The sequence below is a fragment of the Lycorma delicatula genome, chromosome 2, assembly GCF_047948215.1.
Source record: "Lycorma delicatula isolate Av1 chromosome 2, ASM4794821v1, whole genome shotgun sequence".
NCBI classification, from domain to species: domain Eukaryota; kingdom Metazoa; phylum Arthropoda; class Insecta; order Hemiptera; family Fulgoridae; genus Lycorma; species Lycorma delicatula.
This window is the reverse complement of record NC_134456.1, coordinates 131,319,847-131,339,297: the sequence shown is the minus strand read 5'-3', so window position 1 is coordinate 131,339,297 and position 19,451 is coordinate 131,319,847. Positions and strand designations below refer to the sequence as shown.

The 19,451-nt window shown below is 32.5% G+C and overlaps 1 protein-coding gene across 1 annotated transcript; it reads left to right on the top strand.

Moving 5' to 3' along the window:
* The first annotated feature begins 494 nt into the window (after positions 1–494).
* On the top strand, positions 495–1,472 carry LOC142319953 (uncharacterized). The gene has a single exon (XM_075357630.1). It carries the CDS (start codon positions 495–497, stop codon positions 1,470–1,472), a length of 978 nt encoding a protein of 325 aa, XP_075213745.1.
* Positions 1,473–19,451: the final 17,979 nt, after the last annotated feature.

Below are 19,451 nucleotides of genomic sequence, written 5' to 3'. Positions count from 1 at the left end.
CAGAGGACTTTACCACAGGGATAAGGCGGCGGATTTGCACGTTGCTCTTAAGAATAGAGCCACCAGAAGGGCTGTTGTTCACATCAGAGATGTAGAGTTTAAAACATCGGAACAGGAGGTGATGGCTGCAATAGCAAACAGGGTTGGTTCAAACGAAGAGTTTAAGATATCATCAATCAGAAGAGGCTTTGGCGAGACCAGGAACATCACGGTTATCACCTTCTATAGAGCAGCGTGCAAACTCGTAGAGCAAAGGCTCAGGATAGGCTGGATAAGTTACCGAGCCTATATACGCGAGGACGAAGACAGGTGCTATCGTTGCTGCGGGACAGGACATAGACGTCAGGACTGTAAGGGCCCAGATAGGTTGGAACTCTGTTTCAATTGCGGCGGTCGAGGTCATAAGATTGCTGATTGTCGAGAACCGAAGCAGTGCCTCGACTGCAGAAGCAGAGAACATAGGACTGGAGCTTGGCAATGCAAGAAAGACCAACATGTATAGAACATTATTTGCTAATGTGAACAGGAGTATCCTCGCTCATGATCTAATTGCACGAGTCGTCGTCGAGAGAAGAGTTGATTTCCTTGCAGTTGCCGAGCCGAATAGATACGAGGCAGCCAAGTCATGCTGGATCGCTGATACTCAGGGGGATGTTGCTATTATGGTCATAAATCATAATATTCACTGGAGACTCAGGTTTAGGGGTAGGGGCGTGGTGGCATTGGAGAATGAGACCGTCATGATAGTGAGTGTGTATGTGTCACCCATAATAGAGCTTGCGGAATTTACTTGCTTCGTAGATATCCCACAGGGATTAATTACTAATTCATCGAAGAGATTAGTTATGTTGGGTGACTTTAATAGTAAAATGGTGATGGCTGGTAGTAGTTACACGAACAGGAGAGGACAGATCCTGGTGGACCTGCTTGAGACTACTGGCTGTCATTGTATAAACGACGGCACACCCACTTATGTAGCAAGAGGCCACCAGTCGGTGCTGGATTTGACCATCCTGGATAATAGATGGAAAAGTGAACAATATGACTGGATGGTCCTCCTTGACGATATAGCTAGTGATCACCGCGCAACGATACTAGACCTGAGAGATGCGAATTTTGAGCGAGTGGAGTATCCTCCCCTACCAAGTTTTTCAGCGGAACAAATTGAACTAATAGTCAATAGAACAGCTGATAGACTAAAAGCTAGGCAGCAGCAGACCCCTGAAGCTTTATCAAATATAATTAAAGAGATAGATAGAGTGGCAAGTAATGCTGCAAGGAGACGTAATGTATATTGGTGGACGACCGAGATCGGGAATATGAGACAAGAGCTCCAGTCCCTTAGGAGAAGAAAACAGAGACTTCTCAGAAATGGTAGGGAAGATTACCAGGATATAGCAAGAAGGTATATTGAAACTAGAACGGCCCTTAACAGAGCAATTAAAAAAAAGGAAAAGAGAGTGCTGGAATAATCTCTGCAGTGAGCTCGATACTGACCCATGGGGCCAAGCTTATCGTATAGTAACTAAGAAGTTCGGCAGACGATTACCTTTTGGATAAGGCTAATCCTGAAATGCATGTGGCGAGATTGTTCCCTACCATGATAGCCGATGATAGTGGACCCACACCATGTGAGAGTAGAAGATTTACTATAGATGAACTGCAACTAGCGGCCAAAAGTCTGGCTTTAAAGAAGAGCCCTGGACCGGACAGAATCCCTGCAGCGGTCATCAAAGGTTTAGTCCAGAAGACTCCCTGGGAAGTATTAGAGGTTGCCAGTTACGGTTTGGAGAGAAGAGTTTTCCCCGCGTGTTGGAAAGAGGCCAGGGTGGTGCTCCTTCCTAAAGGTGCACCCATGGAGGAGGACGCCACTTACAGACCCCTGAGCCTATTGAATACCATGGGGAAACTCGTGGAAAAAATGCTGGCGGGCCGTATTATTCGGGAACTAGAACAGGGAGTCGGGATTAGCCCAAACCAGTATGGTTTCTGGCGGGGGCGGTCCACTATGAAGGCCATATGTAGGATTTCGGACTGGGCTAATGAAGTCAGAAGAGGCACATGGCGCACAAGACGCATTCCATTAATGATTTCACTTGATATAAAGAATGCCTTTGGCTCAATCAGTTGGAGTCACATAAACAGGGCAATGGCCACAAAGGGATTGAGCCTTTATATATGTAGGCAAATCGAGGACTATCTTTCCGATAGAAGATGTTTGATTGAAGCCCAGGAAGGAAGAATTCATTTTGAGATGCAAGGTGGGGTGCCACAGTGATCGGTTCCAATGGGCCGCTGGGGACTCCTGGGGATATAGCTTAGGGAATAATAGAATAATAAAACACAAGATATAGAGAAAAGACCTCGACACGACACCTCGACACCACGTCACGACACTCCATAAAAGATTAAAAAAGATAAAGGACAAAATAAAACTAACGAATAAAAATACAATAAATGAGTACGCTAAGATCAAATACAAAATAAATAATAAATTTAACAAAATATTTAAATTAAAAACGGATATACAACAAATAATAAAATACATAAATAATGAAGATCCTTCTATAACAATAAATCATGATAAAAACTTAGAAAAACAAGGAGTGTATAATCTCAAGTGCGAAAACTGCGACTTAAAATATAACGGAATGACAAATTGTTTTAATTCTGCTAGACACATTTTAGAAACTGGACATAATTATAACTCTAACTAATTTATTAAAATACAATAACAGTTATTATAAAACCAGCAAATTAGAAAAATTTCATACATATTTGAATAATAATAAATTAATGAACGAACCAGTCAAATTCGACAATGATATCCTATATAAACAAATTATACAATAATTATTGATTAGTAGATTGGTACTATTTCATTTCATAGATCATAATAGTTGTAAACATTTTACGGACATGACGTTGATTCTCATTAATATATAACTTATATTATTTGATAATTGACTGTAATGAAACTTTAACTTCAGTTTAATTATAATTATACATAAAAAATTATATACATGAATATTGAATTAGTAATCACTGATGATGGAGAAGTGACTCTGAAAGTGCTCGGATACTTACATTACAAATTGATGGTAAGTGGAAATATTATTTTATATAAAAAATAAAAGATTAAAATTTGTGAGTCTACAACAAAAATAGTTTTTTAGATAGCACTAAACAACCAATTAAATAAAATATATTTTTACAATATACCTTCCCACATAAAACACAACTTTCTTAAAATTTGACTTAATGTACCCGGCCACATAATCGCCACTTTATTTAAATGAATTATTTATAGTTAACAAATACCATTAAGATATACCATATAAGAATTTTACATCAGCCTTAGACCCTTAACTTAGGTCTTTCGACCGGATTGAACAATTGGAATGTTTCAGTCAGAAGTGATGTCTTAAACTTGATCTGACGATTGTTCTTTGGTTCGATAGGGTGACTGAAAATTCTGTTTAAATGACTCGTTAGGTGGCAGTTAGAATTGTGTTTGTATGTAAAACTGTGCCAAAATGTTACTTAAATTACTGTTTGTTTTTTTTTTTTTTGTCTTCAGTCATTTGACTGGTTTGATGCAGCTCTCCAAGATTCCCTATCTAGTGCTAGTCGTTTCATTTCAGTATACCCTCTACATCCTACATCCCTAACAATTTGTTTTACATATTCCAAACGTGGCCTGCCTACACAATTTTTCCCTTCTACCTGTCCTTCCAAAATTAAAGCGACTATTCCAGGATGCCTTAGTATGTGGCCTATAAGTCTGTCTCTTCTTTTAACTATATTTTTCCAAATGCTTCTTTCTTCATCTATTTGCCGCAATACCTCCTCATTTGTCACTTTATCCACCCATCTGATTTTTAACATTCTCCTATAGCACCACATTTCAAAAGCTTCTAACCTTTTCTTCTCAGATACTCCGATTGTCCAAGTTTCACTTCCATATAAAGCGACACTCCAAACATACACTTTCAAAAATCTTTTCCTGACATTTAAATTAATTTTTGATGTAAACAACTTATATTTCTTACTGAAGGCTCGTTTAGCTTGTGCTATTCGGCATTTTATATCGCTCCTGCTTCGTCCATCTTTAGTAATTCTACTTCCCAAATAACAAAATTCTTCTACCTCCATAATCTTTTCTCCTCCTATTTTCACATTCAGTGGTCCATCTTTGTTATTTCTTCTACATTTCATTACTTTTGTTTTGTTCTTGTTTATTTTCATGCGATAGTTCTTGCGTAGGACTTCATCTATGCCGTTCATTGTTTCTTCTAAATCCTTTTTATTCTCGGCTAGAATTACTATATCATCAGCAAATCGTAGCATCTTTATCTTTTCACCTTGTACTGTTACTCCGAATATAAATTGTTCTTTAACATCATTAACTGCTAGTTCCATGTAAAGATTAAAAATTAACGGAGATAGAGAACATCCTTGTCGGACTCCCTTTCTTATTACGGCTTCTTTCTTATGTTCTTCAATTGCTACTGTTGCTGTTTGTCCCTGTACATGTTAGCAATTGTTCTTCTATCTCTGTATGTGAACCCTAATTTTTTTAAAATGCTGAACATTTTATTCCAGTCTACGTTATCGAATGCCTTTTCTAGGTCTATAAACGCCAAGTATGTTGGTTTGTTTTTCTTTAATCTTCCTTCTACTATTAATCTGAGGCCTAAAATTGCTTCCCTTGTCCCTATACTTTTCCTGAAACCAAATTGGTCTTCTCCTAACACTTCCTCCACTCTCCTCTCAATTCTTCTGTATAGAATTCTAGTTAAGATTTTTGATGCATGACTAGTTAAACTAATTGTTCTGTATTCTTCACATTTATCTGCCCCTGATTTCTTTGGTATCATTACTATAACACTTTTTTTGAAGTCTGACGGAAATTCCCCTTTTTCATAAATATTACACACCAGTTTGTATAATCTATCAATCGCCTCCTCCCCTGCACTGCGCAGTAATTCTACAGGTATTCTGTCTATTCCAGGAGCCTTTCTGCCATTTAAATCTTTTAATGCTCTCTTAAATTCAGATCTCAGTATTGTTTCTCCCATTTCATCCTCCTCAACTTCCTTTTCTTCCTCTATAAAACCATTTTCTAATTCATTTCCTCCGTATAACTCTTCAATATATTCCACCCATCTATCGACTTTACCTTTCGTATTATATATAGGTGTACCATCTTTGTTTAACACATTATTAGATTTTAATTTATGTACCCCAAAATTTTCCTTAACTTTCCTGTATGCTCCGTCTATTTTACCAATGTTCATTTCTCTTTCCACTTCTGAACACTTTTCTTTAATCCACTCTTCTTTTGCCAGTTTGCACTTCCTGTTTATAGCATTTCTTAATTGCCGATAGTTCCTTTTACTTTCTTCATCACTAGCATTCTTATATTTTCTACGTTCATCCATCAGCTGCAATATATCGTCTGAAACCCAAGGTTTTCTACCAGTTCTCTTTATTCCGCCTAAGTTCGCTTCTGCTGATTTAAGAATTTCCTTTTTAACATTCTCCCATTCTTCTTCTACATTTTCTATCTTATCTTTTTTACTCAGACCTCTTGCGATGTCCTCCTCAAAAATCTTCTTTACCTCCTCTTACTCAAGCTTCTCTAAATTCCACCGATTCATCTGACACCTTTTCTTCAGGTTTTTAAACCCCAATCTACATTTCATTATCACCAAATTATGGTCGCTATCAATGTCTGCTCCAGGGTAAGTTTTGCAGTCCACGAGTTGATTTCTAAATCTTTGCTTAACCATGATATAATCTATCTGATACCTTGCAGTATCGCCTGGCTTTTTCCAAGTGTATATTCTTCTATTATGATTTTTAAATTGGGTGTTGGCAATTACTAAATTATACTTCGTGCAAAACTCTATAAGTCGGTCCCCTCTTTCATTCCTTTTGCCCAGCCCGTATTCACCCACTATATTTCCTTCCTTGCCTTTTCCAATGCTTGCATTCCAATCTCCAACTATTATTAAATTTTCATCTCCTTTTACGTGTTTAATTGCTTCATCAATCTCTTCGTATATACATTCTACCTCATCATCATCATGGGCGCTTGTAGGCATATAGACGTTAACAATCGTTGTCGGTTTAGGTTTTGAATTTATCCTTATTACAATGACTCTATCGCTATGCGTCTTGAAATACTCCACTCTCCTCCCTATTTTCTTGTTCATCACGAAACCTACTCCTGCCTGCCCATTATTTGACGCTGAGTTAATTACTCTAAAGTCACCCGACCAAAAGTCGCCTTCCTCTTCCCACCGAACCTCACTAATTCCTACTATATCCACGTTTACCCTATCCATTTCCCTTTTTAAATTCTCTAGCCTACCAACCTTTTTTAAGCTTCTTACATTCCACGCTCCGACTCGTAGAATGTTATTTTTTACTTTTCTGGTGACCCCTTCCTTAGTAGTCCCCACCCGGAGATCCGAACGGGGGACTATTTTACCTCCGGAATATTTTACCAAGGAAGGCGCCTCCATTATTGCTTTTGAAAATGCAGAGCCACATTTTCTTGGAAAAAAAAAACAGCTGTAGTTTTCCATTGCTTTCAGCTGCGCAGTACTCAGAGGACTGAGTGATGTTGATACGGCCGTTTAAGTCGTCCTGACTCACGCCCCTAACAACTACTGAAAGAGCTGCTGCCCTCTTTCAGGAATCATTCCTTAGTCTGGCTCTCAACAGATACCTCTCCGATATGGTTGCACCTTCGGTCCAGCTACTCTGTATCCCTGAGCACTCAAGCCCCCTCACCAACGGCAAGGTCTCATGATTCATAGAGGATTACTGTTTGAAATAATGTATACTCATTAGGAATAAAAGTAAAGTCAATTTTCCACTTAAATAACTAATAAATACATAACCGTATTTCGTAATTAATAAATTATTAGACAATGAATTTAACAATTTATAAAAAAAATAATTTCGTAGAGTAATAATAATAATTTAGAGTATAATAAACAAAAATAATAACATAATATTTAAGTATATAAAATAATTATCGCATTGCCTAACCAACCGTGAAGCAAATAGTGGTAACTGATTTACTAACTTATAACTAACATAGGTAATAAGTTAACAGTAAATAATTGCATAATTAATTAGAAAATAAACAACATTTTCGTTTAATTAATTTCAAACAATTTGATCCAAACTGGTATTAAATTCATTGTCATAAAAACATTACTCATGTAGTTACAAAAATATTAATTAAATAAATATTTTGGATTGCATTACACACAAATATTTAATTGAAATAAAAGGAACTAAAACCAATAACTTAATGAATTTCAGATTAAAATTTTAACTATCCACTTTAATGACTGCAGGGGCAATCACTGCAGTTCATTTTATATACTTCTGGTCTTATGTGGTTGTGGATATATATTTTATTAGTCTGCTATATGTTGTATTTTATTTGTTATACCGAATAAATTGGTTGTATATTCACTCTTAAAATACAAGAAAAATATCAGAAACAGTTCACAACAAAAGAATTAACTTTCGTTAAACATATCTTACAACCAAAGTTTAACTTTCAAAGACATCATTCACAATATGTAAATATTAAACAGAGCACGTAGAAATCAAAATTTCAACGTACGTAAACAATATTATAAATTTCATAAATACGAAATGTTTTACCACATAAAATTAATAAGGCAACAAACATAATGAATATCGAATACGTCATCTGATTAAATACTTGATATTTTTCTTAATCTTTCTAAATCGAGCTTAACTAAAAACAATTTACTGTACGAAACAGCATAAGGAACAATCACGTAATCAGTTTCGAAAATCTTTTAATAGCAAAGGTTAATTAAATTAAAAATTAATTTAAAATTTACTAGTTTGTAATTTTTTAGAATTGTAGTTATGATAAAAAAAACATTCTAGGTATAGACAAAAGTTTTATTTGTTTTTCTACAGAAATAAAAAATATTTATTCATAGTTTATATTATATTTGTAATATAACACACAGTTGTTAGTAATTTTATGAAAAAATCATATTTGTGTCAATGAACACAAAAAATGTTTTTTCGTGGTTACCGGTATTCTGTGGTAGTTAATTTTTTTTTTTTTTCCTCTTGAACCACCGTTAGGTATTGCTTCAAAGGATGAGATGAATTGGCATTTTCACACGCTACTTGTCAGTAGCGTGTGAAAATGCCATGCCTGACTGTAATTCGAATCCGGGACCTCCGGAAGAAAGGCCAAGACGCTAACACTCGCGCCAATTCTTCTTTAGTTGTTGGGTTTCAATTAACTACATGTCTCAGGAGTAGTCGACCTGAATTTGTTCAAGATTACAAATTTACCGGTACGGTTGCATTACACTTATAAGTCGCTAATAACTTTAATTGTTGATGCGATTAAAAATTAAAGTATTAAAAAAAATTTATCAATGATAATTTTTAAAAAACTTGGAATAAAACACTGTATTTTTTCGTAATCTACAAGGCAGTCATCTTTAAAATACTTCTTTATTTTAAATAAGAAAAGATGACTCTTACTGTCTATTTACACATTCTTAAATATTCTATTCAATTATAACATATATTATAAAATTCAGGAAGTTAATATAAAACCTATTTATTTGCATTCATGATTTTAATTTTTATATTATTTTTTTCTTAATTTGCCTCACTTTACTGCATAAAATAATTCCTTATATTTAATGTACTTTTTTTATTAAATTTATTCATGTACTCATTTTGGGAATAAAATAAATGAGATTTTTTTTTTCTTCTTGGATTACATCATAAATATTTTGAAAATGAAAACAAGGTTTCTCAATTTTATTTTTTTATTTTGTAAACATTAAAAAGTTTAGTGTTCGTCGAGTTAAGAAAAGTTTTTTATGCCAGGATAAAAACTTTACGTAATTAATTATTTACATTTGATTGAAGTGTTCAACAGATCGCAATATTTATCATTTAATCTTAATATTAAAATTTTCATTTATAAGTGCTTCTATTATACTCATTCTTAATAATTCATTATTCTTAATAATTTATTTTTATCGTATTAGATATGGAATACGAAATGTTGAAGATTCTATAACTCAGAATAAAACTTTTTCCATGAATTCACAAATAAAATGTTAAATCGATATCAAAGTTTATATACACTTTTTTATCCAAATTAATTTAATCGTCTGTTTTACTCTAAGCTTTGTTATCTAACGTAAAATTGAAAAGTTTACGTCTTTCACTTGAAAAATTAATCAATTCCAGATTTCCGTGAAAAATATTTTTTCTTTAATGTTTTTCTATAACAATTTATGAAACTTTTTCAGTCTAGGATCAAATAAATAGAATTTTTATGGTCCAATATCATTTTTGTTTAATTAGATTCGTTTTATAATATATTATTTTGGTTGCTGTAAATATTTTGATAGTTGTAAAAGCACAAAAGCATTTTTTCCAAAAGGTTGACTACGTCAAAGCCTATGAACTGGGTAGAATATGTGTATAACTTAGTTTGGTTAATTGATAACTTTTTATTTAACCCTGCTTATTTTATCCCTAAGTCGTCATTGTGATGTAATGGTTGAGGAGGTATACGAAGAGTGTTGTGAAATTTTACAAAAGTTTATTAACTGATTCTTCCCTTTTTCATAAATATGTCCATATTCTTAAAAATATCTAATAAAAGTAAATAATCTTTCTAGTTGCACATTAGATTTAGCAAAAATGAATTTCTACAGGATCATTATGAAACAACAACTTTTAGGATGCCAGAAACATTAATTTATGCTGCTCACTTAAATATGAAGTATTTTTTAATACTTTATTATTAAATAAAAATTTTTAAATAAATGATTGTAGCGATTAAAAATAAATTTACAGTATTGTTAGCTTTAAATACTCACAGTGCATAAAAAAGATTCTGGACTGAACCGTTTCTTCGTACTTGTCAGTTACGGCACATAGTTTAAAATTCATAGACGGTATTACTCCAAAATTTTTCCTAATATTCCGCTTATGAATTTCATATAAGTTGTAGCTTCTTCTTTGCTGATATAATAAAGATTAAATTTTAAGCATCTAATTTTTAAGGTTTAGTTTAAGTTTAAAATATTTGGTAATGGACGTACGTTCTCTTCCTTGGATAATGGTGCTTCTTTGGCACTAATTAAGTACCACAGGAAAAAATATTACACAGAACAGCAGTTTACGTCCTGACTTAGTAAAATTTTCACAAAAAAATCTCTTATTAAATATTGTAAAAATTCAGTTTACAGGAGCTTTAAGTGTTTATAATAAACAAAAGAATAATGTTTTTACCGACTTTTCTAAGAAAAGTACGATATTACTTTGGGTCGTACGGTGGGAATATGAGATGAAAATGAATTTTCTTCGCGTATTGAGGTATGAGGAGTACGAAAATATTGGGATTACCTTATATATATATATATATATATACAGAGTGTCCCATATAAAACGCAACTCATCAATCACTCATCCATGAAATTTCAAAAGTCAAGCTTACTCCCCTACTTGTTACTGAAATGGACTCGTCCAACATCTGAACATCGCGGCGACACAGTAGAATACTACCGATAGTAACAACAATGCAATAATAACGTTCAGTGTATTGCTAGAGACAAGATGGTGTTTTCGCTAAATGAACGTGTTTTCATTGTCGAGTCGTACTTTAGTACAAAATCAGTGGTTGCAGTGCAAGATTTGTTTCGCCATAAGTACCCAGATAAACCAGCTCCTAATAACAAACTATCAGTATTAAGGTTAGTTTCAAAATTTAGAGAGACTGGTTCTGTTAATAACAAGGAACACAAAAGATCTGCGTCAGTGTTGAATACAGATACAGTCACTGAAATCAAAAACCGATTACTCGCCTAGCCAAATAAATCGATCAGACGTTTGTCTGCTGAAATTAATTTGTCTAAATCATCGGGCGACCAAACAATTACAGTTACGACCATTGCATTCAAACGGTTCATCGACTTCTTGAGCCCGACAAAGAAAACCGGCTACAGTATTGTCAATGGTTCAGTCGATTTCTGCGTGAGGGAATTAATGTTATGGATTCGTTAATTTTCACAGATGAAGCACGGTTTCATTTAGATGGCTACGTAAGCAGCCAAAACAGTAGAATTTGAAGTGCTGAAAATCTCCACGTTTATCACGAAAAACAATTACAGCCGCAGAAGTTGGGCGTGTGGTGCGCGATATTCCGGAAGAAAATAATCGGTCCTATTTTTTTCGAGTAAACCATTAATGCAGAACGATATCAGGATATTTTATTTCAGTTCATCGCACTCTTGGAAGAGGAAGACAGACACTGCTGGCTACAACATGACGGTGCGACATCCCACTACGCAGGTTCAACTTCTGATTTCGTTGAGGAATTCTTTTGTAATCGTGTTATCGGTCGAGTCTTGTAGCCTGTAGCCACCAAGATCTCCAGATTTGACTGCGGTGGATTTTTTTCTATGGAGTTACCTCAAAGAAAAAGCCTACAGCAACAAACCACGAACACTTGAACAATTGAAAGTCAATATTGAACAAGCTGTATTAAATATCCAGCCACAAACTTAGAAAAAAGTTGCAAGAAACGCTGTAAAAAGAATTGAATCTTGTATTCAAGAAGATGGCGGCCACTTCCAACATTTACTCTAAATGTAAGGTAGTGGATGGTAATAATAAAAACTACATTTACATTTACACATGCCTTTTTATTTTTTCAATACCTACCAATATAAGGTTGGGTTGCGTTTTATATGGGACACTCTGTATATATATATACACTAGTCCTTTCCGTCTAGCCAGGGAGCTCAGCCCCCTGGACCCCCTCTTCATTAAATTCACGCTTGTGAGAAAAATAATAACAAATAAAAATTAAAGCCTGTTCAATTTATAAAATCTATCAGTCTATAGCAATTTCTTTAGAGCAACAGTTTGATCAGTGCAGGACCCGAAACTTTGAGGAATCTGAAGAATGCCGGTTTCAAAACAGTCTACCTCCATCTTAAAAATAGTTGTTATGCCTGTCCTTCTTACGGGTAAATATGTATTTTTCTTTGTTCTTAGTGTTCCCCAACAAACACTGCAAGACAGTACTCGTTTTACATTTTTCATTTTTAAATTTTATATTTTTTAGTATCCGGAAGCAACTGCAGCCAGTCGCCTCACACATACAGTAACAGTGGCTGTGTCTGTGTTGATTTAGCTTCCGCGGCGCACATCATCGCACCCGTTAAAAATCGAAATTTAAGAAAACGCGAAAATGATTTTTTGATATTTATTTGAAGAATGTTTGCAACCTCAAATCAAGTAGAATATCTCGTTTAGTATAGTTAGAAATGGCGAAAATTTGCAATCATATTTTCAAGTTTTTTTTAATCTTTCTTCCTTCACCCCTTTTAAGATAGAATTTTGAAAAGAGAAGTAATTAGTTTTTAGATATTAAGATGAAGATTACACTCACCAAAATTCAAATTGATATGTTTATTTGTTAGTGAGAAAGTCAAGAAAGAGTAAAATTTGATTTTACCCAATTTTAACCCTTTATCCTTGGAATTTCAAAAAGTCCTTTCTTAGTATTTATTTACACTGTAAGAAGAATGTGTATACAAATTTTCATCAATTTACCTTAATAGTTTTTGCTGGGCGATGATTATGAGTAAGAATATCTTGTTTTATAGACTTAAGTATAATATTTTGTGGCTAAAAAATTTCCAAAACTACAAAATCAATTTCATTGAAATTGAAATATGTTGTAGTAGCACATCTAAAATTGTGCATCTGAAAACTTGATGAAGATTGATTAAGTCGTTCTTGAGTTACGCTTAACTTAAAATCAAAAACGTTTGAGCGGGACAAGTTAGAAACGTGATTCGTTATGATAATGCAAGTTGGAACGTTGATATTTCTTTATCTGCGGTATCTATTGTGACCAATATTAATCCAAATTAAAAAAAAATATTATAACCAAATTAAATTAACGAAAGGTCAGTCATCTAGCGCAGAACTGCACAAAAGTTGTTTATTTTTTTTCTACGTTAAACTTTCAGTTGCTAATGTTGCAATACGTTCAGGACTTCTTAAAATATTAACAATGTAGTAAAAATTATTTAAATTAACAATGTTTTTGCAAGTAATCCTAACATTGCTGTAACATAAGATACTGAAAACTATAAATTATTTTCTTCAATCTGAGGTTTTTCCTAACCGTAAGCGCCTACAAGTCATTAGCAAAACGTAACTTTGTATTGCTAATCGGGATAACGTTGGTAGTTTTCTATTCAATATCTTAAATATTGTAAAGCTACGGTTCGCTGATATCATTAAAATCTACCTGAAAGTTAAAAATTCAACATGTTAAGGACAACAAATGTAACCGATGCCAACAACTCAGTTCTGTTATTTTATTTCAAATAATTTATCTGAAACTTCTAAATTTATACATACTGTATACTCTTTTTAACAATGATAATAATCAGTTTAATTTCACTTAATAAAAACATAAATTCGTAATTTTTCTGGATTCTTTAAAAACACGTGTACAGTCGTGTGTGTTGATAGGCATTGCACGTCAAAATCGAACACATGGATAATAAGGTCGTTTCCGAAGAAAAGAACCTTCCTATAAAATCACAGTATTGAACTCCCGTATTGAATTTTCCAGTGTTTATGAGTGATAATAGTTTTATCGGATTCTGTTCACAGTACAAAGAAAATAAAGAAGCATTAGAAAAATAACTTATGGTACATAATGTAGACTTCCTTGTAAATCTTTTAAAGACATACTAATAAGAAATTTCAATTACAATGAAATTTAAAATAATTTATATTTTATTTTATTTTCTATTATTTGAATTAAGTTAATTTAAATATAAAATAATTTAGCTTTTCACGTTACAATTCTTTATCCTGGCTTTAGTCAGGCTGCCACGGGATACATCCAGGAGGAGGCAGCACACACTTACTTCGACGGGCTACGGAACGACGAAATCAAGAAACCCCTTCTTCTCGGGTCAACGAAGTCAGTCAACGACGCCTTTACTCAGGCTCTGCGACTGGAGGCAGCCGGCACGCTGTCTCATCATACTTCTCGACTTCAAAGAATGGAAGTCGACTGCAACGAAGAGTCAGGGGATGACATCAAGTCTTCCGTGAAGGTGCCATTTTCCAGAACAATTACAACGGGAGACCGAAGAATGCCTCTGCAGCATCAAAGAACAAGAGTAGACCAGTCAGCTGGAACTTTGGTGACTAGCCAGCTTAAAAGTGGACTGCAAGTAGAAGTTTACAACTTCCGCTCAGCCTCAGAAAAACTAAGTCGTGCTGATCAAAAGAGGGGTCTGCCGGCGATATCATCACCTTCCCCTCGTCAAGTCTTGTTGAATGTCTCAACAGTAAGAAGAGGATCCGACAGTCTGATCGTCGACGGTGTAGTTGAAGATCGTCCGTGTTAGATAACAATTGACACGGGAGCATCGATATCCGTTATTTATATTATTGTCGATTATTATTACTATTACTATTATAATTGTCATCATTAATATTTATTTATCTTATTTTCTATGTTCTTAGACCACTAAATTGTATTTATATGTATAAACAATTTTAGTTGTTAGTCTCTTATTATCCTGGTCGAGCAGCGAACACGCGACAATACATATGTGAAATGGTTTCAGAAAAAATAATAGATTCTAAAATTTGGTTAATACAGATATAAGATTATATACAAATATATATTCTATTTAACATTTAAAATAATTTTATACTTGCTGTAAGAGTTTGGTTGTAAAAAAATAAATTCCTACTATTTATTAATAGCTACTATATTCAGCAGCACTAACGTACAGCGGTTGAGGATCTCGACGTTGTAGAATTGCTCCAGACATGTTTTTCGTAAAAACATGTTCATACGTCGATTCGTACGGTGAGTGGGGAGGAGATTGATGGAAGGCGGTATGTTACTTCCTCTTCCACCATCCATAAACAGAGACCTTCAACGCGTTGCTAGTTAAGTAGTAGTATAAAGCATAAGGGTACTTTTTCTCTTGCTCTTGCTTTAGTACTTGAGCCCAGAAAATAATTTTTTCATTGCCTTGAGTTTAGTTTATTCTGCTTTATCACTGCCTATTTATTTTTTTAATGTTTTTTCTACTCGTGTAAGTAAAATTAAAAGTGAAAGATTCAGAGCTCAGTCAAAGTGAAGCATTTTTTTACATTATGTCACTATGTTAAGTATATTAATTCTCACTGGTAAATGGTCGATCACATTTGTAACCGGTCCTATACTTATATTAATTACATATTAAATGTAACGATCTTAATTAAGCATAAACAACTATGGTTTACGTGGTCTTTACCATGAATAAAAAATAAAAGAGTCAATACACTTATTTACTTAAATTTTCATTAGCTAAACGATCCATTCAGGGATTCCCGAATTATTATTTCTGATATCTTCGAAGAATCTCAGGAGAAAGTGATTAAATTTACTCCTATACTAAAGAAAAGTTAGATGATCTTTACATTCGAGATATTCATCAACAAGCAGTATCCCAATTTAATTTAAATCCAGAATACGTAATTAGTACTCAGCGATTTAAACCACGCCAAAATAGAAAATACAACATCTAAATCAGCCTACGCGAAACAAAAGTGGAGCTTTTTTCCCTCATACATCCATGTGGGAAATTGTTGGTTACACTACATTAGATAAAATACAAATCCAGAAAAATGCATTACGGCTAACATATATCGAAAAACACTACCAACATTTTTCGGAAAATATTACTATTTTCCTTCCAAAATCCGAAACAATTTCATAATACAATACACCAATACCATACTCCGATATATTGCAACGCAAGGGAAGAGATATGAAGCTCTAATTACTACATTAAATATTGTATTGAGTAAGCTGGCATTCAGACAAAAAACCCTATACGTACGCCGCAAATACATCATAACCAAATTCCTAATAACCTTGCAGAAACAAGAAGACCATTCAGTCATATTAACCACAGCTTGCAAATTTTATACATAAAAGTCACCATGCAAAGTTTTAGCAGAAAATTTTTATGGAACTTATAAACTCAAACAATATTAATTTACAAATTGCACGATTTATATACTCCCGGATTTATTAATTTGACGAAATAATTAAAACAAAAAATAGACAAGACAAAGAATAGTCAATAAACAGATTATAAAAGGTGGATCATAGTCTCGAAAAATCTCATGGAAGCATATTTGTAGTAACTTTTAAAACATAAGTTGTGATAATATGTAAAAACCAATTTATTTGCTTTTAAAATAGTTTTATTCTGGAAGAAGTAATAGAAAATATCATAAAAGACTTACAATTAATTATATAAAATATAAAAATTAATGGACCCATTGGAAGAAAAAAAAATTCAGAAAGTTTTTGTATGATATACATTACAGCATTAATGAAAAAAGGAAGATTTTCCCAAAAAGATTTTTCAGTCAACAGAAATGGAAATACTGCGTTTATAAAAGCACCACCTTAACACCCATTACGACTAATCAACCCTTTACATAGTCTATTCAAAAGAGAATCTGGTTTTTTGGTCTGTTTGAATGCAATAGTTATAGACTGAATAAACAGACTCAACTTATTATTTATATGTATGTATGAATGTAATCTGCTTTTTCCTATATTATAAATATTCTGTCTTATTTTAAATCCTTCTCAAGGATTATCTATCCATCTGCTTATAGTAGAGCCTGAATGAAAATGATTTTTCTCGATAATATTCAAACAGAAATCAAATTACGATCAATTTACTTAAAAAAAAAGAAAAGAAAGTTAAATACTTCTAGAGAAGTGGTTATTATCTAGCTTTTATTTACTTTGCCGCGATTTTAATTCCACAAAATAATTAGAATTTTTTTATTATATTCATAAGGATTGAAAAAAGAAATTAGTCTCACCGCACTTCTAACGAAGGAGAAAAAATTCTCCTTCGTTAAATTATCAGTTTATTGGTTCTGTTTTCTGTATACTTATTTTCTGAATTAAACGTTAATGAAGATATGCGTACAAGTTATATTTCCATTAACTAGGAATTTAAATCTATTCTTATTATAGCCAAACTATTGAGAATGTAAATAGTAAACTTTGAGGTGAACAAAATTCGTTCATTTTAACCTTTTTTTATTTTCTTCTGTTATCTTCATACTAATTCTGTGTTATTCTGTGTCTCCTGATTAAAAATCATATTTTTCCTATCCTAGTAGTTACTGTTTAATCTTTTATCCAACTAATTAATATTTGATAGCTTGTAAAATTATAAACAATTTTAAAATCGCCTTAGGCTCTATTTCCGTTTCATAATAGATAAAATGTTTTTCCCAGTATGTTTGGTTAATGTATTAATAATATAAATTGTTATTCTATAGATTGAAATGAATCTTGACAAAACTATTATCAGCTGTATTTCAAAGGCTAAAAAGCACTGTTGAGGCGTACTAAGCCTAGAATTGAAAAGAACTGGCTAGTTCCTTTCATTTAAATGAATCAATAACTCCTTAGTGAAGATTGCTTTAGCCTGAAGAAGTGAATAAAGAAAAAATTAAATTTCTACTACACGCTAACTACTCAAATCAGTTCAAAGGCAATATGTTAAAGATCTTTAACTACTACTACTACTTTTAAATATAGATAAATCAAAACATACATTACATGTTTTATTTCATTTGTCAATAATTAATATATTATAATAAAACAAAATTCCGTATAATAGCTTCATTGTGAATTTTAACTACGCATAGTTTTTTTTTGTTTTTTTGTTGTTTTTTTTTTCAAAAATTTGAAATTATAAACAGGCATCCATTCTTTTACATCGCAATGACTCTTGTTTGGCTTTAATATTTTTCTATGCGTATCCGTTTTCTTCATCTTCTGGGTTAATATTTCTTCACTTAGTTCATTAATCATTTTTATTTATTTCCTTTATGTTTTATTTTAGTCACTCCAAATACATTCAACATCATCTTTATTAATCTTTCCGTTCGCAATACAACCAATCCAATTATTTTTCCTTCGACAATATTTTTCGTATCATTTTATTGACCTTTAATAATTTGTTTTATCTTCTTTTCTATCACCCTTGTTTGTCATTTCATTTATTCTATTAATTTTAATATTTCCAAATATTCTAACATTTTCTGATTAAAGTAACAGTTATCAAGTTAAAAAAAAAGTGTATGAAATGAAAGATATGTTTTCAGAATATTATGTTTTATATTCCATCTTATTTTTAAAACACAGAATCCTTTGAGCTGATGAAGGATCCTTATAAAATTTAGATTATATTCTATGGCTATGATCCATATTTGTCCAGTCAGTACAAATAAAAGGGTGACAATCCTTGAACTATTGTTGCTAGCAAAATTTATGTTAATCTATTTACGAATTATATTTCATGATTTTTTTTCCAGGTGTCAGTATTTTTTTATTAGCAAGAATAGACTAGTATTAATTAAAAATATTTCTATGATTTTTTTTTTTAAATTCGTACTATTTACTATTACCGGTTATTTTTCAACAAACCATTTTAGATGCATGTCTGGTTGTAAAGCTTTAAAACGTTTTCGTTTATTTTATTTTATAAAATAGTAATCGATAAAATAGTATCATATTTTATTTTAGATTTTAATTTTTTAAGCAGAACGATGATCTAAATGTAAATTAAATAATACTGGTATGGCTAGATTTTTTCAATATACTTACGTGAAATCCGATATGGCTTGCTAGTTAACATATCGGACACAATACATAGTTTGTCCGTACATATTCAGGATGATATGTACGGTGTTCTTCGTAAGAATACATCGAATATAGTACACGAAGAATGTAACAAACTTTCAGAACATGGTATGCTGGTGAAAATAAAAAACAAAGCTCATATAAGCATAGGTTCGGAAATGCTTCTTAGCGATTGGCGGCTGGTAAAAGATTATTTTCACTAATAAACATTTCCTGAAAGTCTTTTAGATTCATAGTGAATCACTCAGTGTAAACCAATCGCTGTAAATTAATGTTTTTTCAACGCCGAAATTTGAACTAGTTTAACAATCCCGTTCAGGCTTAAAGATCTATAAGTACATTCGAAGTAATGATACACATACAAAAATTCATGATTTTTTGGAATTAAAGAAGGTTCTATGGCTTTCAAAAACCATAGAATTTTTTTTAAAAAAACGTTGAATTACTATGTTCTTTTATTTATTTTTTCTATATTCGCTGATCATAAACACAAATGAGAGCTTACATAAAGATTCTATTAACGATTACTTTAAGCTTGTATTGTTAATACGTAACAGCAATTCTAAAATTTAAAAACTTTTGAACATAAAATTACCAGTATATATTTAAAAATTAGTTT

Coding starts and splice junctions, on each gene's coding strand:
- LOC142319953 (XM_075357630.1), top strand. CDS start 495: ATGTATAGAACATTATTTGCTAATGTGAACAGGAGTATCCTCGCTCAT.